We start from the raw sequence: 22856 nt of genomic DNA, 5'->3' as shown, positions 1-22856 counted from the left end.
CAGCGGAAAAGGATAGATTAACAGAATTGGGACGACAAACAGGCCAGGCTTTGGCTTAAAATTTTACAGCTTGACCTCTCACTTTGTCCCCACCCTGAGAAGAAGCAGACAGAACATTGTGGACGTGAAGAGTGAACAGCAGGCAAAAGACAGTGCAACTGATCTATAACACTGAAGGGTCAAGCAGCAGCATGTCTGAACACACCTGATGGAACATGAGCTTTGAATCTCAAGCTGGAAACCTGACAAGTGACATGACTGTTTGAAGGCACTGGACGTGATATTTGCCATGCTGGGAGTCAACCGACAAGAAAAGACTGAAAGATCAACAGAGAAGAAAAAGAGAAGAAGAAACCACTGAATTGGTGACTGTATTTGCTGGAGATTTTAAGGCCACACAGGACACTGTGAGAAGAGAAGGGACAGGGACCAGTCAGAGTTCAAGCCTGGACGAGTTCGAGGGCGGGCGTACAGGATATAATTGGATTGAAATTGAAGGCTGAACTTATGATGGTTTAGAGACGTCCACCACGTCACAACAAAGAGGTAAACAAAAGAAGGTAAAATAAAGAGAGAAACTAACTAACAGTTACAGTAATGAATAGAAAACACACATGCACAAATTGTTACATGTTTAATTATTTTTGGAAAGTATCAGAAGCGAGACAGTTTGAATCCACAGCTCAGTGAAAAGATGCATGAATTAAACCTGATTATAAAATACATATCCAATAAAGTAGCAGCCTACACTCAACATTAACATGAACACTTAAATACATGATATAAATTGGTATTTCTGACCGGAGAAAGAGAAATGGGTCAGTGAAACACTGATGATAATAATGAAAATGTCTCAGTTTTGGTATCTGCAGGTGCAAGCAGACCTGGACCAATTTTCCACATGCAGCGGTCGGAAGAAAGTTATAGGTTGCCATCACTGGAGATGTTCAGGCAAGTTTTTGGCTGAATTGTTGATGGCACCATGTGTCCCTGAATCTCACAAGCAAGCTCTAAATGCTGTTATTTAAGGTGGGAAATCAAAATTTGGGGTAGCAATCTTGGGAAAGAACACTGATTGCTTAAGTTGGAGAATTGTGAAGGAGTCTGAAACACTGCAAAAGAGGCATATAAAAAACACACACACAACCAGAGAAATGTATGAGAAAGGCACCTGTTAGAGAAATGCCTTGTTTGAGAAAAAAGTTAAAATAACCCACCTACAAATGCACACACACGCAATTAATAAACAGCTTACACTCATGAACACATGAAGATTTTCCAGCAAGGTTAGAGCAGCGAAAATTAACATACACCTGTTGTTAAATGATGAAGTTTATCCATTACTAACAAATAAACTCTCTGGGTTGTGTGGTGGATTTTTGTTTGATATGTATAACTATGTAACTATATACACTATATATCTATGCGCACTGAACATATATATTTTAACTTTCATGTAGAGTCTTAAGCACAAGACATTTTTGCTTCACCGAGGTTTATTAAGTTGGTACTGTAACAGGGCAGTTAATGTAGGGGGAGAGTTCTCCTGAATAATTTACTTAATAATTAATTAATTTAACGTCTTTAACGCAGCACAACCAAAACAGTAACATTGGAACAGAGATCCTGAACACATCACGATAAAATATCACCCACACACACCCACACACACACACACACACACACACACTTTGAACCCAAACTGAAGTGTTTATTATATGTTTTAAGATTGTGCCACTTGCTGTATAAGATTTAATAATTAGGATTAATGTGTGACCTTTGACCGTGTCATGACCTATTGTGATAAGCCAGAGCAAGGGGTACTCAGAGTCCTGACTGGCCTTTGGCCAAGACCTTGGCCGCTACCTGACCCCAGCAGCTGTGCTGGGCGTGTGGGAAAGTTACCCAGCAGCAGGGGGCGGCGATACTGGTCCCTATATTAGGGGACCAGAGGACGCCCCCAAAGCTCTTTTCCTCCTGCTGCTGCTACCTGTCCGTCTCTGTGTTGCTCTGCTGTCTGTGCTTAAGGCTGTACACCCCGGGGTTTTGCTTTGCTTGCTTTCTGCTATGTAATTTTCTTGCTAAATGTCTGTATGTATTTTTCCTGCTGTTCATATGATTCAGTGTATTAAACTCTGTTCCAAGAATTCTACTCTTTTACAGAGCATCTTTTTGAGTGTCTTGATTTTAATTGGATTTGGATCACCACATTGTTGGTGGAAGAAGGTTATCAGGATGGCTTCAAAATTTGCGACGAAAATTGGCGACGTACGAAGGCACAAGGAATTAAGGTGATTGCTGGGAGCCTTGGGGAATGCCAAAGCCTTGCACATCAGAGAACACCAAGCGGCCGCTATAATAAGGTAAGCAGAGTTTTTTTCCTGCTCAATGTTGGTGTTGTCTGAGTGCAGAAGGGGGGTTCCCACCTTGGCTCCAAGTAGATTTCACCTAACCTTGAAAAGGACTTTAATCAAATGGTCGCTGTTATTCTAAGTGATAAAGTGTTACACTGTAAAAAATAATGTTAGTTGCAGATGCTGAAGGAGTAGTGTTTAATACTGGATCATATGTGTGTGTGTTATTCCTGTAACTTGTGTGACCCGCAGGGGGAGTGTGAGTGAGCGCTGTGTGTGTGTGTGTCTGTGTTTGGGGTTTGTGTGTGTGAAAGGCTGCTCTGCCCGGTGCTGGAGTACGACTCCAGGGCTGTGTTGGGGGAGTTTGGGTTTATTTTTCTGCTATTCTTTAGTGCATCTGAAGAATAGGCGTAAGTTCCGCAGAAGTAAAAAGTTGAAGTGATGAAAAGTGATGAAAAGTGAAATATATGTCGGCACCCTCAAGGTGGTTACCGCTGGAAACCTAGTTATCCATTTAGGCAGATAAGGTGACATAGGCTAACTAACCATTTAATTGGTTAACCTAGTTAACCCAAGTGAACTGCTAGGTAGTCAGGTCTGCTCGGGCTTTGGGGGATTTTTGGAGATAAATTCCTAGCAAGTAACGCGGGGACTTGGGGCTCGCAGTGGGATTCTGAGGGCTTTCGAGTCCACCGGTCTGGACGGGCTAGATGAACTGCGCGCGTCGCTGTATGAAAGGCGACACCTTCGGCCCAAGTGTAAATATGTAAATAGCTGTTACTAACCCTTAAGTATAATCGCTGCTGTAAATATTGCTAAGTAGTAGTCTAGAGTATAACCATGTATTGCTGTAAATATTGCTTAAAATAACTCTTGCTGTAAATAAGAGGAATACGCGTAAGGGGTGGGTTTTGATAAATAAGTACGGAAAAGGGAAGTTAGTAGGCAGATGAGTAAAAAGTTGTAGAGGGACTGATTTGAGAGACTAAAAAACTGAGCTCTCTGTGCTGCAGAGCGCTGTGTCTGCAGGCAGTTTGTGAATCATCCCTACGGTATGTGGAGGAGTGAGAGGAGCATCAGAGCAGTGAAAAGAGATAAGTCTGCAAAAATTAAGAGTTGTTGAATATAAAGAGGAAAATAGACACTGCTGCTGAAATATAATGTTGTTGTTTAAGGAATTTAAACACAAAGATCTGTAGAAATAATATTTGTCAAGCAGCAATATGAAGTAAGGTGGAAAATTTGTGGGTAAATTTCAGTAAAAGAAGATATTAATTGCCAAAATAGGGATAATGAGTAAATAGGGATTGCAGGCACTTTTTTGGATTATTAGCTTAATAAAAGTATGACCAAAAGTTAAATAAATTGGAAATAGAGCTGCTTGACTAAAGTAAAAAAATAAAAACGGATAACCTAACCTAGAGCTAAATTATAACATATCCAAACTAATAACAGTAAGAATGAGAACTATAAATTAATTCTAATAATAAAACATAGCTGGGATAAAACCCAGGCCTAAAATAATTAGAGGGAAAGTAAATAAATCACACAAACAAATAATAAATGAAATAGGGAGGTTTGTGTTGTGTTTGGAGAAATATAGACGGTAGTGGTGATGATCTAAGACCATCTGAACATCTTAGTAAAGAGGGAGAGATAGAGACTAAATAATAAGAACATGTTTGGGCTACAATGAAGATAAGAGAGTCAAAAGAGCATCCATAAATCGATCTCAGTAAAATGCAGTTGTAAAAGAATCTAATAATGTCTCAGAGTTTGCATGAAGTTTTGCCTTTGTTAGAAAGTTCTGCAGAGGGCTCATGAACTCGCCCAAAAGCATACAGAGAGTGCAAGAGGCACCTGAGTAATATGATGTGAAATGAATGATTGTTGGAAATAAATTGTGTGAAGCTTAGAGGAGTTCAGAATAAATAGGCTGACATGTGGGGTGAAGTGGTCATGAGGACAAATAATGAACAAATTAACAATAAGAGACACCTGCTAGAGATCTGTTTAAAATGCTGCCATCACAAATAAGTAGTTGGGAAGAGAAAAGAAGGTAGACAGGGTTTAAATGCAACTAACTGATGTATTAAACCCAGAGTATAAGAGCTAAAATCACTGGATGGAAAATAGTGAAGTGAAATAGAAGAGTTTTGTTGGAAATGGTGGTTTAATAAGTCAGAGATTGTGACTTAACAATTTCAAGTAAAGTTTAGCGCCTGTTGAGTGTGGCAGAGGGAGACAGTAGCAGAGAAAAGGAAAAGTGTTGTACTGAGAGAGCTCACATCAGCTCAGCCACTGCTGCAGGAGGCGGCCTGTAAACAGCGTCACAGGGTGTAGCTGGCTCAAGTTGCTCTGACTATGGAGTGTGTGGGGTGGGCCCCGACATCCTGCCAAGAGTGCCCTTGACCAGTGCACAGGCTTTCAAGTGATCTAAGCCAAATGCAAGTGTGTTAGCAGAAGAGTAAAAGACTGACCTGCATGTCTCAAAGAGGTTATTGTTATGGGGAGCTTGTGCGAAGCTCAGAGGAGTCACCTGAGACAGGAAGCAAAATTGTTTGCTTAAAAAAGAAAAAAAAAAGAGATGTAACTTGTTTGTAAAGTTTGCGGCCCACATCAGTTAAGATGCTTAAACAAGTGATCAAATGCTGAGTACTATGAACAAAAAACAACAAAAATGTAAAAAGAATAGTGCCCATTACAGTGAGGAACAGGAAGAAAAAAGCTCTAAATTTGAGAATAAAATATTAGAAGAAACACCTGGGAGGAAAATGATAAGGCCAGTAAACTGGTTCTCAGGTAAATTAAAATAAATATAACAAACTATTAAAACAGGAACAGGGAAGTAAGACAGAACTGAATGACAGAGGCGCATAAGACTTAACAGTAGAGAAGTAGTGGAAAGAATTGAGAATGGTATAATTCAGTGAGTAAACAAAAAGCCTAAATACAATGACAACTGATTAGAGTGTAATGGTAACAATAACAAGACAGTAATTAGAAAGATGTAATAAATAATGCAATTAAGTGTAATAGTAAAATGAGAGGAAGAGTAGGTAAGAATGCAAAGTGATTACACTCAAGCACTGTAGAGAGGGGAAAAAAAAGGTTAAATCTAAAGAAAAAGATTATTTGCTTGGGAAAAGAAACAACAGAAATAAAGTTGTGGGGTGCATGGCTGGTTAACCTGCAGCTGTGGATCATTAGAAATGCTGATCAAAAATAAAAATAAAAGCATGATTAGATATTGTATGGGGGAAGGGATTATTAAAGGGATCATTGGTATCTAAAACATTTGCCTTGATGCTGGTCAGACTGTGTGTAATCCTTCTCCTATAGCTATAAGAGAAATAATATTTAGAAGAGCTTCAGAGGTGCGTGACATAAAAGGGCCTTAACCCTTTGGGGCCTCGAGTGTCAGGCTTGAATCAGGAAATATTTAAGTTTTAAGAGTCCCAAAACATCAGAGTGATTTTTACCATCCAAGAAAGTAAATAAATAAATAAACTGCACTTTATACATTTAAGGAATAACTTGCAAAATGCTGTGTTTAGCAAATGCAATATGGTAATTCTTACATATGCAAAATTACTATTGCTTTTAATTTGTCAAGTTTAATAGGTATTGTGACAAAATTTGGGGGTAATTGTTTCAGTAATCAGGGTTTTGAATAGTGACAGGGTTAATCCCACAGCTGCAGCTTGTCACTTACAGGAAAGTTGAGCAGAAAAACATAAAACTGTTGTATATGATAATAAAGCCCCTATGATCTTGTTTTAGTTTTACAAGAAAAATAAAAGCAAATATAGATAAATCTCTGCTGCCAGTAGGAAACAGAAAGCTCCCTGAATAAGCAGTGTGCATCATGCAGGTGGAGATACACAGGAGCAGGGTTTGGAGGGGATGACAGAGCCTTTGTTCCAGCAAAAGCTGGTAATTAGAAATAAAACACATTAACCTAAAATGCAATAAGGAGAAATCAAAAGTTGAGCCTTTGTATTAAAAAAACCACGACAAAAGTGATTATGGCTTAGAAGAGGAGAAGTAAACATGAGAAAGTCTGAGATGTAGGAAGTTAGATAAAGGAACCGAAGAGTGAAGAGTGATTAGACAGGTGGGACAAAGAAAGCTGTGAGTCAGAGGAAAGGAAGCTAAATAGGAGAATTCAAAGACCAGGAGTAAGATAACAAAGAGTAACATGAGGTCGAGCTCACAGGCAAAAGAAAAAAAAAGTGGAGCAAATGAAAACAGTTACTAACTAACTGATGTATGCACATACTCGAAGCAATGGCTCTCCTGCTATGAAAAAAAAAAAGGAAATAACTCCTTACAGATGAAGGAGCTCACCAACTGAAGGGGAGAAACACAGATCACCAGTGAAAGACACCAGGCCATGAGCCTGTGGAGAAGAGCAACACTGGCACTGCGAAGGCCTACGTCACTAATGAGGCCTGCACAAGGGTGGAGAGGAGGAGTCAGCTGGATGACGACATCCAATGGCTGGCACATGTGAAAGCCCAGGAACTCCAGAGAGGAGTGTCCAAGTGAAGATCCACAATTCATGAAACCGAGTCTCCTCGAGTCCAATGAAAGACTGTATCTGCAGAGGGCTGGAAAAGTGTATTAAAACACACTTTTAGTCAGCTGACATGCTCATCAATCTGCTGAGGACTGACAGTCGGTGGCCTCTAAGAACCAACATCGTCTGCATCTGGGATGTTCTCTGTGTGGATGTTCCTGGAGAAGGCCAAGAGGAATGTGGGCAGCATCATAACAACAAGGAATTTACTGCCAAGAGAAACCTTCAGTACATGGACTGTGACTGATACCAGAGTACCTAACTATCCATGATATCTGCAGTGAACAACATGAAGCAGCTGCATCAGTAATGCTCCCAACAAACTAATAAGTTTAAAGCCCTGGGCTCCACTCCTTATGTTACTCTCCCAGTAGAAAAAGAACACAAATAATAAGAACTAGGCCACATGAAAGCATTAGATGGGAGATTATTAAAAATATATTCATCACTAACACTCTTACATTAGAATATTATTTAAGATTAGGAAAGTTTAATACATAAAGGGTGCAGACATGACTCCCATTGACACTAGACCAGATACACACAGAGCATTAGAACCCCAGTAGGGCATGGGACAGATAAGTAAACTTAGAGAAGTTATTAATCACCTTATGAGCATTGCATTATTGAAGGGATGAAACGTACACATGGGGATTTACTAAAAGTTGGGGTACTGATGAAACTCAGGATCCCTGGTAACACAAAATGAGAAATTTAAACATCTGCTGTTTCTGACCCTGGTACACTGCTCTTGGGTATCCTCCTGACATGTATGTAACTGTGTGGGTGCAAATGTGTACATATGTGTAAATCTGTATGCAGATATGACAAATAATCTGTCTTTTATCTTTTTCAGTGCAGCTACATATAGACCAGTGGCAGCTACCTCAGTTCATGTGTTGATGCTAATAGTAAGATGCTAGCTCTAAACGTGCAGCACTAAACCATCCATAGTGCGATAATTCAGTGTGTGCGATTTGTAGTTCCTTTCAAACGGAAGAAAAATAAAAATTAATGCAGTGTGGAGGAGAAAGCAGCGAAGGATTCTGTCATAATCTTAACTGCATTGGGAAAAGGGGGGGGAAACATATAGCTTAGCAGAGCTAAATTGCTAACTCTCCCAAAGAATGAATAAAAAACAGAAGAGAAAATCTAAATTATCAGATATTTTGGAGGGAAAGAGGCTAAAGCCTGATCCCCTATAAAAATGGGCAAACCTCAATTTAGAAACATGGGGCATAAATTTTCTTTCCAGTGTGTGGCAGGGTCCAGTTGTCTGTGGATTGACATATTTAAATTACTCAAGTGCATATTCTAGCAAAAACTTCAGAGCTAAATGACTCTATTCTAGTTCTATTCTAGTTACAGTGTGCAAAGGTAGAATTTGAAGCACTGAGGAAGGACATGCAGTCTGACCCGGCACTTGGCAACTAAAAGGAAAGAGAAGAACATTTCATTGGTATGGGGCAAACTGAGAAGATTAAGGTAAGGCAGAGTTGAGTCAGCATGATTAAATCTTCATAGGTGAGCAACTATTGACCAGGTACAATCCAAATTTACAAACTGTTGAAGTAGACCTTTTACCCTGCAATTAGCACTGTTTGTTTTTCAGGAGGTCTCAATGTTCATCATGGCCAACCAGGTGTATTGTAAACATAATACCAGTTACATGTATTATTTATGATCCAAAATTTACTATCACTCAAGTTAAGGAAAATGGGGTGTGAAGTAATTGTCTGCCTCAGAGTCCACCACCAAAATGTGTAACAAGATCCAATTAGGGAATTTCTTATGATTACTGTCTATGAACAACCCATGCATGAAAATTTGTATGAGTAGTCTAATACAGCTGTTTTAGCTTTTCAATGGCTATTTCTATAAGAACAAAGACTGTCAAGCTGTATAGTACTCAACTCAAGGTTGAACAGGCATGAAATTATGATGCCAGTCATCTAAAGGCACATTATTATCTAAGGATAAACTGCAAAAATAAAACATTAAAACACAATTATTTATCCGACCCCCTTTTAGCAAGAAATTTGGAGAGGAGGAACTCCCTTTTTAACAGGAATAAATGCCCAGTAGAACTGGGCACAGGGGGGAGTGGTCATCTGCTGCGACCAGCTGAGTAAGGAGAAGGAGACAGGACTAAAAACATGTTGTGTAGGAGAGGCAGAGATTGATAATAACTAATAATAACTCAAAAGAGAGACCTAAAAACTGGAGGCCTGGCTTCCCATTCTACTTTTAAATATTCTAGTAAGCCTAAAGTTTGAGAGTGAAGTGGGGAGAGACAGTACTATAGGAGCAGGATGGTGAATAAAAAAAAACAAACAGATTTCTATGAAGAGAAGTCAATAGAAGCATATACTCTGTCATTCTAGTCCCTTTCAATATTCATGTTGCAACATTTTGATGTAGTTGAATGCTTTTTAAGGAGTTTTTACCACAACCTGATAATAATAATAGCTCAGCCTAGAAGTAATAAATGCATGAACTTGTTTTCCAGCATCACTCTGGGACAGGACTTTAGAGATATTGCAGAAATTGAAGAAAGCAGTCCTTAAAAAGTGCATATTAGTGCATATTGGGATTTAAAAAATTACTCCAAGAAACCTCACAGTGTTAATGGAGACCAAGGTAATGCCATTCAGAGCATTCCTTTAGGTTGACTGACAGGTGTGTGTTGCCTGGCTTCATGGATGGATGAGAGAGAGAGTGTCTTTAGCACGGCAAAGGTATGTTGTGACTTTTGTGGTATTACCTGAAGGAGGCATGTGTTATACAAACAGAAATAGATCCTGGTGTGAACCTTGTGAAGCTCAATGGTTAGTCTTGTGTATTCTTAGAATAACATGTTATGGTCACAAGTATCGAACATAGAGATCAATCCACTGTCAGAGGCCTTAAGAAGATCATTTTTAACTTTCATCAAAGCTGTCTCTATACTGTGATGTGCTCTGAAACCTGACTGAAACTCTTTGAATAAGGCATTCCTCTGTGACTATTTTACAGCATCTCTTGTGGGGATTTTTGACATAAAGGAAAGTTGGAGATTGGCCTATAATTGGCTAGGACAGTTGGGTCAAGTGATGGTTTTTGAGTGATGGTTTAACTACTGCCAACATGAAGAACTGTGTGGTCAATGTTGCATTGTCTAACTTAGCTTTGAAAATTCCAATTCTGCGGCTATAGAGGTGTGGGAATTTTGATCAGCCATATAGCCAGCAACACTAAGTAGAGGGCTAAAAGTGTTAATGATGAAATGTGAATTGGCCGGTGACAGAGTTAATGTTTATCCAAATTCAGCATATAAATTTGACATGTGCTCAAATAGTGTTTAAGAACAAAGAAGATCTTAGAGAAGCCAACAGAGCACCAATACTGTATGAAGAAGCAGTAACTCAGCTACTAGTCGCCCTAAAGCTCCATGGTGTTGTGGCTGTCATTAGATGTCTTGATCATCAGAAAACAGACACCTTAATGGCTAAATGAAACAACCTGGTAGACGAGCTAGCTAAGTGGACAACTCTAGGTACACTTGTGGCAGCTTTACCGTGCACTTCCTGAACTGATAGCTAAGTAAAGTTTTCTCTTTATAACAGCATTTGGGACAATTATTTCAAAGTGCTTCACAAAATAAAGCAATGAATTGGAATTTGTTGAGGAAGAGGTTAACTGGGTGCAGATATTAACTTTAGTACTAAGGTGCATGCAGTCGTGAACTAACAAGACTAAAACAACTAACATTGCATGGCATACTCACAAAGATCCATAGATAAGTCCTCATAAAGGGCCTGTAGAGGTAACTGTGAACAAAACTAATGCAGTCTGCAAAGCTATCTTTCTGCAGGAGGAGAGGGCTTCTGGATAACAGACGGAGATGCAGAGGTCCTGGAGCAGGTGCTGGCGATCTGATGACGAGTGTGAGGGGACAACGGAGTGAGACAGGCTGCTCCAGACACTCTGAGCCATGACCCATCCAGTAGCTGTTGAATCTGCTGCAGAGCCTACAGCCCAGGTGGAGCTGTACAGTGCCCAAACTAGCTTCCGAATGATGGATGTGCAAGATCAACTACTACCCATCGCCGACTCTGACTTTAATCAAGAGTAGGACCAAGTCGTCTCGAGTATTCTTAGAAGCTATGCAAGATCCAGCAGTCAAGAAGTACCATAAGAGACTTTTCTCGGATTCATAAATTAGTTGAAATATGGGACTGAAAAGGGACACAAGTTGAGTAAAGGTTGAAGCTGCTGCAGAGAGATGTCAACCTTGAAGCTAACAAAGGACATTTCAAAGCCCACACTGAGAAGTCTGTTCAGAAAAAGAAGCTGCACCTGACCAAGATGAAATCCAAAACTGGGAAAAATTGTTTAATTGTGTTATTTTTAATGTCACTTATGGTGTTGTGTAATCCATGTATGTATTATGTGTCTCTGCTGATCTGTTTTATGCCTTACTTTCATTTTCCTGTAATTAGGCTGATTTTTAAGTTTCTTGAGTATTCTATTTAGGATACTGTGTAGCATGATTTGCAAATGAAGATGAATCAATTTGTCTTAAATTAATTGACTAAGAGAAATGGAATCTTGGGAGAATGTTATGTTGATAACTGTGAGGTTTTTGGTGGAAGGAAGGGCTTATTCATTTGAGCAACAACTGTGTGGGATCTTTATACAAATTCTTATGTTCTATGTAGAGCTTGCTTTAAAATATGTTAGCAAAAAAACAGCGCACGCATTAGTTTTCACAATTTTTGTTCTTCTTTAGTTATGGGGTCTTTTTAGGTGGTACCTCCAGGTACCACAGGGGGGAATGTGGTGGATTTTTGTTTGATATGTATAACTATGTAACTATATACTCTATATATCTATGCGCACTGAACATATATATTTTAACTTTCATGTAGAGTCTTAAGCACAAGACATTTTTGCTTCACCGAGGTTTATTAAGTTGGTACAGTAACAGGGCAGTTAATGTAGGGGGAGAGTTCTCCTGAATAATTTACTTAATAATTAATTAATTTAACATCTTTAATGCAGCACAACCAAAACAGTAACATTGTAATAGAGATCCTGAACACATCACGATAAAATATCACCCACCCACACACACACACACACACACACACACTTTGAACCCAAACTGAAGTGTTTATTATATGTTTTAAGATTGTGCCACTTGCTGTATAAGATTTAATAATTAGGATTAATGTCTGACCTTTGACCGTGTCATGACCTATTGTGATAAGCCAGAGCAAGGGGTACTCAGAGTCCTGACTGGCCTTTGGCCAAGACCTTGGCCGCTACCTGACCCCAGCAGCTGTGCTGGGCGTGTGGGAAAGTTACCCAGCAGCAGGGGGCGGCGATACTGGTCCCTATATTAGGGGACCAGAGGACACCCCCAGGGCTCTTTTTCCTCCTGCTGCTGCTACCTGTCCGTCTCTGTGTTGCTCTGCTGTCTGTGCTTAAGGCTGTACACCCCGGGGTTTTGCTTTGCTTGCTTTCTGCTATGTAATTTTCTTGCTAAATGTCTGTATGTATTTTTCCTGCAGTTCATATGATTCAGTGTATTAAACTCTGTTCCAAGAATTCTACTCTTTTACAGAGCATCTTTTTGAGTGTCTTGGTTTTAATTGGATTTGGATCTCCACATTGTTGGTGGAAGAAGGTTATCAGGATGGCTTCAAAATTTGCGACCACAGTTGCAGGACAACAACTTAACTTCAAAAAGAAAGAGACTGGTGTGACGAACCAGTGATGAAACAACAAATTTGGTGCTTAAGAGTCAAATTGTGAGATGTTTTCTGCTGATTGATTAATACAAGTGATTACTGAATGAAGGAAAATTCCTTTTTTGGGCTTTTAAACATGATCTTAAGAATTTTAACATGTACCTGTGTTGTCCTGTCAACTTGGTGGGTTATGAGTTGATTATATGGTGAGAAAAAACAAAAAAAGGGGGAGAGAAGGCTGACACAGGGCCTGGCCCGGTGTTTCTCCCCTCTCTGAATAACACAGCCAACACAACATCATTTTCCTGTTCGTCTATTTTTGTTTTGTTTTTGTTTTTTCTCTTTATGCTTGATTTCAGCTGCTTTGCCGGCCCGGAAAGCCGAGGCTGACCTGGACTCCTGCTCTCCCCTCTACCATCTTTGATGTGACCCTGACCAAATGCTGCAACAGCTGGACCCACAACTACAACCTGAAAATGTCAACAGTGCTGCAGGAAAGCGATCTCATGCAGCAGAGATGGAGAGCGTTAAATCCAAGCCCCGTTTCACTACACGGGGGAGATTTCCAGACAGCTTCAGGACAGTGATGGACCAACACAGATGATCGGGCAGCAAAAAGGGCGTGCGTGCCAGAGACAGGAGGAGTAACTGAGGTCAGGAGGCACCTCAGAATGGACAAAACCACCAGAAGAAAATAAGCTGAAAGCACAGGTGTCGGGGCTCGGCCAGGAGCTGACCTCTGAGAAGAGCCGGATAGCAGAGCTGCAGAAGGCCTTGGAGCAAAGCAAGGAAAACATCAATAAACTTCAATATGACGTGTACGGAAAAGACTCTGAGGTTTCTGCCCTCAGTAAGAGCTCAAGGCATCAGAGCAGAAACTGAGCATGGTTCAGGAGGAGCTGGACAAGGAGAAGATGCAGGTTGCACCTCTGGTGAACATGGACACTGGAGAAAAGGATTGCCTGAGTTGGGGCCAGAACCAGGACAGACTGAACTTTGAACAGCAGCAAGGGTGGCAAACAGGCTGAAATGGAGGAGGGCAGGACCCCAGGGCACGCTTCAGGCCGTGGTTTGCCCAAAACACCAGAACAGGAAAGTGATGAACACAAACACACACAAACACACACATCTACATAAACTGACTCAGAATGAAAAGAAACCCACATATGAACACATGTGCACTCGTTGATACTGAGAAATGACACACATACGCACCTAAATCGAAATGCTGATTCAATTCACTGAGAAGTGATCCATACACACACACACACACACGCTGATGCAATGAAGAATGCTTTACTAACGAATGCTTATGCTGATACGCAAAATGCTGCACACAAACATCCAAATACAGAATCTGTTACAACAACAAGAAGCCATTGATTGTTTATTGGTTAAATGTGTTTTATGTCACCCAGAGGGCATTTGTGTAGATTTAAGGGACAGGGTCTAAAGAAGTTTGGTTATGAAAACAATGTCTGTGCGCGATGTCTGTTTATGGCTCAGGGCCTCGACTGAATTGTGTACTGTGCTTCACAAAGCCTGGTGAGGAGCAGTGGTACAGAGTGAAAATGATGAACTAATGGTGTGAGTTTTACTTCGGAGCGCCGCATTTTCTGTGATTGAGATTTAATTCAAGGAGGAACAAAAGGTGTTACAGCACCTGAGGTTCTTATTCCCACACAATGTTGTTCCGGGAGGGAGCAAAACTTTCCTGTGAATTTATGGTTGATTTTTGGGTTTTGCTTAGCGCTTGATTGATTTATCAAGCGAATAAACAAATAAACAAACTGCACCCACCCCATCATCCACTCATCTTCCAAACTACACGAGACAATAGACACCCAGGCTGAGATCTTCCTCCACCTTTCCTATATCTCCCCCACCTGCAGAGAGAGTTCCTGGAGAGAGGAGACCTCCTGCAAGATGTAACAGCCTCCCCCACCAGTTGAAGAGCCCCCAGGTGGCTCGATGCACTGGTGGCACCCTGTGCCAGGGCTGAGCCCCCATACACCCACCTGCCCACAACCCCAGCAACCCCAGCCCAGAGACGGAGCGCCCCAGAACCTCACGCCCATCCCGGACCCACCCAGGGGCAGCCAGGCTACCAGGTCAGTAACCCACGTCCGTCAGCACAGACCCTCCCCTAGCCCTGCTGCACGCAGCCACGAGGAAACCGTCACCTAAGACCCAACAGAGTCCCTAATTGGCCATGACCGCTACCCCGGGTTGAGCCCCCAAGGAAGATGCTCCCGGGGAACCCCCCGATGCCCTAAGCCTGTCCCTACCCCCACACCAATCACAACAGTGAAGGTGGGACCAAACTAAGACCCCCCACCCCCACTAGGTGATGGAGCTGATCAAAGGAGCCCAGAGCAATTGATCTGATGTGGTGGCAGAGGCTGTATCAAGACTAATGTGATCTAATAGATAATTTCTATATTGGTTAGAATTAAGATTATTTTTATTTTTCCAGTTCATGAGGACTGTTTTCTTGGCTATGCATAGGGCAGTGAAAACCATATGGGCTATATTCTTTTCCGGAGTGACATTATCTAAGCTGCCCAACAAACACACTAAAGGGGAAGTTGGAATGTTACATTTCAGACACTTTGATAAGTCTTCACATATCTCGCGCCAAAACTTCTGAACTGGTGGACAGAACCAAAGAGCGTGGATATAATTGTCCGGTGAATTGGTTTGGCAGTGTGAGCAGTTGTTGGTAGACGTAAAGCCCATCTTGAACATCCGATGACCTGTATAGTGCACTCTATGTAGTATTTTGTATTGAATTAATTGAAGACTGGGATTTCTAATTAGATGAAAGGTTTTTAAGCAAATCTGAGACCAGAAGTTTTGGTCTAAGTTAACTGATAAATCCGCTTTCCATTTTGCAATAGGAAGTGATATTGATTCATCTATTTTAGAAAGCATTCTGTATATTTTGGACAGTAATTTGGGGGTTTTAAGAGTAAGAAATTGAACCACACTTGGTGGTGTTTGTAGTTCAACTTGACCCGGTTTAAATCTCTTTTTTACTATGGATTTAATTTGTTGATATTCTAAAAATATTTTCTTGTTGATCCCATATTGTGTAACTAGTCTGTCAAATGAAATAAATTCTCTACCTTCTAATATATGTTCTAAATATTTGATTCCTTTACTACTCCAATCTGAAAAGTTTATCATATTATTGTTTTGTAATATGTCAGGGTTGTTCCAGATAGGTGTACGTTTGCATGGGATTAATGAAGACTCAGTCAACTTCAGAAACTCCCACCATGCTGTCAGAGAGGAGCTGATGTTGATGCTTTTGAAGCATTCATGTCGTTGGATGTTTGAGCTGATAAATGGTAGATCTGAAATCTCTAGATTATTGCAAAGTGCTTGTTCTACATCTAGCCAAGGTTCATCTAAGAGGGTATGTTTTAGCCATCCAGAGATAAACTGAAGCCTGTTGGCTAAGAAGTAGTGCTGAAAGTTAGGTAGTTCTAATCCTCCTTTATCCTTTGTCTTTTGTAGTGTTTTTAAGCTTATACGTGGGGGCTTATTTTTCCAAAGGAATTTGGACATATATGAATCCAGAGATCTGAACCAATCTTGTGGCGGTTTAGTTGGGATCATTGAGATTAAATAATTTATTTTTGGTAATACCATCATTTTTATAGCGGCAACCCTTCCCATGAGTGATATGGGTAGACATTTCCACCTAGCCAGATCACCTTCTACTGTCTTTAAAAGTGGGATATGGTTTAATTTAGTTAGATCTGCAAGCTTGGGAGAAACATTAATACCTAAATATTTTATATTTCCCGATTGCAGTGGAGTAGAAGAGGAATTATGGAAGGAGCAATTAATCGGAAGGACTGTAGATTTTGACCAGTTAATTGAGTAATCTGATATTCTTGCAAAAGAGTTTATCAGTTCAATCACCCCAGAGATATTGGTTTGTGAATTTTGGAGAAAGAGTAACACATCATCCGCATAAAGGCTGATTTTATGTTCCACGTTCTTGCATTTTATGCTCTTAATTACTGAATTCTGTCTAATTGCTGCTGCTAGTGGTTCAATAAAAATTGCAAACAGTTAAGGGGAGAGTGGGCATCCCTGCCTGGTGCCCCTCAGGAGACAGAAGCTGGAGGATGTCTGGTCATTTGTTCTGACACAAGCTGTTGGGGAATTATGTAATATTTTTAACCAGTTGATGAAAGAAGATCCAAAACCAAATTTATGTAAAGTTGCAAATAGAAATTTCCAGTTAACTCTGTCAAATGCTTTTTCTGCATCTAAAGAAAATATTGTAGTTTCAAGATTTTTACTGTATGAGTAGTCTATCAAATTAAGTAATCTACGTGTGTTAGTTGATGAGTGCCTCCGTTGGGCATCTTTCTTTGCCTTTAGACAATAATTCTGATGGCAAAAGAACCAAACGGGACAGGTTAAAAAAAAAAAAAAAAAAAAAAAAAAGTTGATGAGTGCCTACCTTTTATGAAACCAGTTTGGTCAGGATGAATTAAGAGGGGGGTCATTTTCTCTAATCTCTTTGAGAGAGCTTTGCAGATTATTTTAAGGTCTACATTTATAAGGGATATTGGACGATAGCTTGAGGGATATACAGGGTCTTTGCCTGGTTTTAGCAGGAGATTAATGTTTGCAGAATTCATATTTGATGGAAGTCTGCCATTTTCTTTGATTTCCAACAACGTTCTGTAAAAAACTGGTGCTAGAATCGTCCAGAATTCTTTGTAGAATTCTGCAGGAAAGTCGTCTGGACCTGGAGCCTTATTATTGGGCATACGTATCAGGGCTTCCTGGAGTTCACCTGATGTCAGTGGCCAATCCAGTGCCATTGCTTGAGTGTCTAATAATTTTGGGAGAGTTATGTTGTCTAAAAACTGATCAATTTCCTTTTTAGATGGGTTTATTTGTGGTGAATACAACGTTTTATAGAAATCCCTGGAAATGTTGTTTATTTGTTTCGGGTCATATATTGTGTTCCCAGATGAATCTTGAACAGCACATATAGTTGTTTTTTCTTTATTTATTTTTAGCTGGTTTGCTAGAAATTGACCGGATTTATTACCATGTCCATAATTTTGTAAGCGTAGTCTTTGTACTAAGAATTTTGTTTTTTTATCAATTATCTCATTTAATTCTAGTTTTGTTTTGCGTATTTTGTTCAATGTTTCCTGATCTTGGTGGGACGCGTAGGCTTCTTCTAGTGATTTGATGGTTTTTTCTAATTCCTGAATATTTTTGTTTTCTTTTTTCTTTTTATGTGATGAGAAAGAAATTATTTTACCTCTCATCACAGCTTTCCCTGCTTCCCATAAAACAGAAGCTGATGTTCCGGGAGTGTCATTAAAGTCTAAATATGAAGTCCACTCTTTTTTAAAATATTTAATAAAGTCTTCATCTTTAAGCAGTGATGTATTAAATCTCCAGTTTTTACTTGGCGTAGTATTATTCTTGTGCATTAGTGTTAAAGATACAGGAGCATGATCGCTGACAGCTATAGGGTGAATCTCAGTGTCTGAAATGTCACTCAGCAGTGAGCTGCTGACCAAAAAATAATCCAGACGAGAGTAGGAGTGATGAACATGTGAGAAGAAAGTATATTCCTTACTGGTGGGGTGAAGGGATGCATGCCATGCATCGCAAAGACCAAAGTCGCTCATATACTGTTTGATTATATTTGTGGACTGCCAATTATGCTGAGTTCCTGCTGTATTGAGCCTATCCATTTCTTCATTTAGTCCAAGGTTGAGGGCGCCTCCAAGAACAAGTGTGCCATCTAAGTGTTCAGAGAGTGCACTGAAAAAACTGTGAAAGAATGGGGGATCATCAACATTTGGACCATATACACTTACAATACATAGCTTTTTATCAAGTATAGATAGTTTAATGATTAAGAATCTGCCAAAACTTCTGAACTGGTGGACAGAACCAAAGAGCGTGGATATAATTGTCTGGTGAATTGGTTTGACAGTGTGAGCAGTTGTTGGTAGACATAAAGCCCATCTTGAACATCCGATGACCTGTATAGTGCACTCTATGTAGTTTTTTGTATTGAATTAATGAAGACTGGGATTTCTAATTAAATGACAGGTTTTTAAGCAAATCTGAGACCAGAAGTTTTGGTCTAAGTTAACTGATAAATCCGCTTCCCATTTTGCAATAGGAAGTGATATTAAATTTAAACAAAAAAATCACAAAGAAAGAACAATACAGTATCCACATCTGAACCAAAGAGTAAAACAGTGAAATGTGGATTATTAAATATTAGATCTCTCTCCTCCAAGTCTCTGTTAGTACATGACTTAATAATTGATCAACAAATCGATTTACTCTGCCTTACAGAAACCTGGTTGCAGCAGGATGATTATGTTAGTTTAAATGAATCAACACCCCCGAGTCATTCTAACTACCAGAAACCTCGAAGCACAGGCCGAGGGGCGGTGTGGCAGCAATTTTTCACACCAGTCTATTAATTAACGAAAGACCAAGACAGACTTTTAATTCATTTGAAAGCCTGATGCTTAGCCTCGTCCACCCCAGCTGTAAAACTCAGAAACCAGTCTTACTTGTTATCATCTATCGTCCACCTGGGCCTTACACAGAGTTTCTCTCTGATTTCTCAGACTTTTTATCTGATTTAGTGCTCAGCTCAGATAAAATAATTATTGTGGGTGATTTTAACATCCATGTAGATGCTAAAAATGACAGCCTCAACATGGCATTTAATCTGTTATTAGACTCAATTGGCTTCTCTCAAAATGTAAAAGAACCCACCCACCACTTTAATCACACTCTAGATCTTGTTTTAACATATGGCATAGAAACTGAACATTTAACAGTGTTTCCTGAAAACCCTCTGCTGTCTGATCATTTCCTGATAACATTTACATTTACAATAATTGATTACACAGCAGTGGAGAGTAGACTTTATCACAGTAGATGTCTTTCTGAAAGTGCTGTAACTAAGTTTAAGAATATAATCCACCCACTGTTATCATCTTCAATGCCCTGTACCAACATAGAGCAGAGCAGCTACCTGAATGCTACTCCAACAGAGGTCGATTATCTTGTTAATAATTTTACCTCCTCACTACGTACGACTCTGGATACTGTAGCTCCTGTGAAAACTAAGGCCTCAAATCAGAAGTACCTGACTCCGTGGTATAATTCTCAAACACGTAGCCTAAAGCAGATAACTCGTAAGCTGGAGAGGAAATGGCGTGTCACAAATTTAGAGGATCATCATTTAGCCTGGAGAAATAGTTTGCTGCTTTATAAGAAAGCCCTCCGCAAAGCCAGAACATCTTACTATTCGTCACTGATTGAAGAAAATAAGAACAACCCCAGGTTTCTCTTCAGCACTGTAGCCAGGCTGACAAAAAGTCAGAGCTCTACTGAGCCAACAATCCCTTTAACGTTAACTAGTAATGACTTCATGAACTTCTTCACAAATAAAATTTTTATCATTAGAGAAAAAATTACCAATAATCATCCCACAGATGTAATATTATCTACAGCTACTTTTAGTACCATCGATGTTAAGTTAGACTCTTTTTCTCCAATTGATCTTTCTGAGTTAACTTCAATAATTACTTCCTCCAAACCATCAACGTGTCTTTTAGACCCCATTCCTACAAAACTGCTCAAAGAAGTCCTGCCATTAATTAATTCTTCGATCTTAAATATGATCAACCTATCTCTAATAATCGGCTATGTACCACAGGCCTTCAAGGTGGCTGTAGTTAAACCTTTACTTAAAAAGCCATCTCTAGACCCAGCTGTCTTAGGTAATTATAGGCCAATCTCCAACCTTTCTTTCATATCAAACATCCTTGAAAGAGTAGTTGTCAAACAGCTAACAGATCATCTGCAGAGGAATGGCTTATCTGAAGAGTTTCAGTCAGGTTTCAGAGCTCATCACAGCACAGAAACAGCTTTAGTGAAGGTTACAAATGATCTTCTTATGGCCTCTGACAGTGGACTCATCTCTGTGCTTGTCCTGCTAGACCTCAGTGCTGCGTTTGATACTGTTGACCATAATATCCTATTAGAGCGATTAGAACATGCTGTAGGTATTGAAAAAAACCTTAATATCGAGTCTTTGGCTTGTTTGTGGGTTTTTTTGCTTCAGTTGATTTTTCTGTGTAATTTATTGAACACCAAGTTGAGAATAGAAACATAACAGCTGGACTTCTGGTAAATCAGACTAATAATAAAACTAAATAACCAGCAGAGAGTATATTGAATGGCATTTATAATGTCCAGCTATACAGGGAGTGCAGAATTATTAGGCAAGTTGTATTTTTGAGGAATAATTTTATTATTGAACAACAACCATGTTCTCAATGAACCCAAAAAACTCATTAATATCAAAGCTGAATGTTTTTGGAAGTAGTTTTTAGTTTGTTTTTAGTTTTAGCTATTTTAGGGGGATATCTGTGTGTGCAGGTGACTATTACTGTGCATAATTATTAGGCAACTTAACAAAAAACAAATATATACCCATTTCAATTATTTATTTTTACCAGTGAAACCAATATAACATCTCCACATTCACAAATATACATTTCTGACATTCAAAAACAAATCAGCGACCAATATAGCCACCTTTCTTTGCAAGGACACTCAAAAGCCTGCCATCCATGGATTCTGTCAGTGTTTTGATCTGTTCACCATCAACATTGCGTGCAGCAGCAACCACAGCCTCCCAGACACTGTTCAGAGAGGTGTACTGTTTTCCCTCCTTGTAAATCTCACATTTGATGATGGACCACAGGTTCTCAATGGGGTTCAGATCAGGTGAACAAGGACGCCATGTCATTAGTTTTTCTTCTTTTATACCCTTTCTTGCCAGCCACGCTGTGGAGTACTTGGACGCGTGTGATGGAGCATTGTCCTGCATGAAAATCATGTTTTTCTTGAAGGATGCAGACTTCTTCCTGTACCACTGCTTGAAGAAGGTGTCTTCCAGAAACTGGCAGTAGGACTGGGAGTTGAGCTTGACTCCATCCTCAACCCGAAAAGGCCCCACAAGCTCATCTTTGATGATACCAGCCCAAACCAGTACTCCACCTCCACCTTGCTGGCGTCTGAGTGGGACTGGAGCTCTCTGCCCTTTACCAATCCAGCCACGGGCCCATCCATCTGGCCCATCAAGACTCACTCTCATTTCATCAGTCCATAAAACCTTAGAAAAATCAGTCTTGAGCTATTTCTTGGCCCAGTCTTGACGTTTCAGCTTGTGTGTCTTGTTCAGTGGTGGTCGTCTTTCAGCCTTTCTTACCTTGGCCATGTCTCTGAGTATTGCACACCTTGTGCTTTTGGGCACTCCAGTGATGTTGCAGCTCTGAAATATGGCCAAACTGGTGGCAAGTGGCATCTTGGCAGCTGCACGCTTGACTTTTCTCAGTTCATGGGCAGTTATTTTGCGCCTTGGTTTTTCCACACGCTTCTTGCGACCCTGTTGACTATTTTGAATGAAACGCTTGATTGTTCGATGATCACGCTTCAGAAGCTTTGCAATTTTAAGACTGCTGCATCCCTGTGCAAGATATCTCACTATTTTTGACTTTTCTGAGCCTGTCAAGTCCTTCTTTTGACCCATTTTGCCAAAGGAAAGGAAGTTGCCTAATAATTATGCACACCTGATATAGGGTGTTGATGTCATTAGACCACACCCCTTCTCATTACAGAGATGCACATCACCTAATATGCTTAATTGGTAGTAGGCTTTCGAGCCTATACAGCTTGGAGTAAGACAACATGCATGAAGAGGATGATGTGGACAAAATACTCATTTGCCTAATAATTCTGCACTCCCTGTATAAAATATTTAGCTTTTATTAAATAGTTATCTGAATCTTACAACCAAAGTTTGTATAATAATACACAAGATTGGCTGTAGACCATTGTTCATCATTCAGAACACTGTGTAAAAATAACAAAAAACAAAAAGTGAATGCACAGCCGGCTGTGTGGGTAAACCAACCATGTGTGAAAAGTGGTCCATAACGTAATGCTTCAAAGCGTGTTCATGCAAACATTGTCAGGTCTGCCGTGGTACAATGGGACTTCTGCTCATGAACCTGTGTGCACAGCGTCTGCAAATCGGCGCTGTACGAAGTAACTTCATCTTTACACAAAACTGTAAGCTGTCATCTGTGAAGC

The 22856-nt window shown here is 40.0% G+C and overlaps 1 protein-coding gene across 1 annotated transcript in view; it reads right to left on the bottom strand.

The window, feature by feature from the left end:
- The window catches only part of LOC109200455 (uncharacterized), a 37137-nt gene that overhangs the window by 5513 nt on the left and 8768 nt on the right, over positions 1-22856 (bottom strand). Inside the window, exon 4 of the mRNA XM_019356028.2 lies at positions 20294-20328. Coding sequence (XP_019211573.1) covers positions 20294-20328 — 35 coding nt within the window. The remainder of the gene's footprint in view (positions 1-20293; positions 20329-22856) is intronic.

This window comes from Oreochromis niloticus, unplaced genomic scaffold (genome assembly GCF_001858045.2).
Source record: "Oreochromis niloticus isolate F11D_XX unplaced genomic scaffold, O_niloticus_UMD_NMBU tig00000417_pilon, whole genome shotgun sequence".
NCBI classification, from domain to species: domain Eukaryota; kingdom Metazoa; phylum Chordata; class Actinopteri; order Cichliformes; family Cichlidae; genus Oreochromis; species Oreochromis niloticus.
The sequence above is the reverse complement of the archived record's forward strand: the minus strand, read 5'-3'. Positions and strand labels throughout refer to the sequence as shown.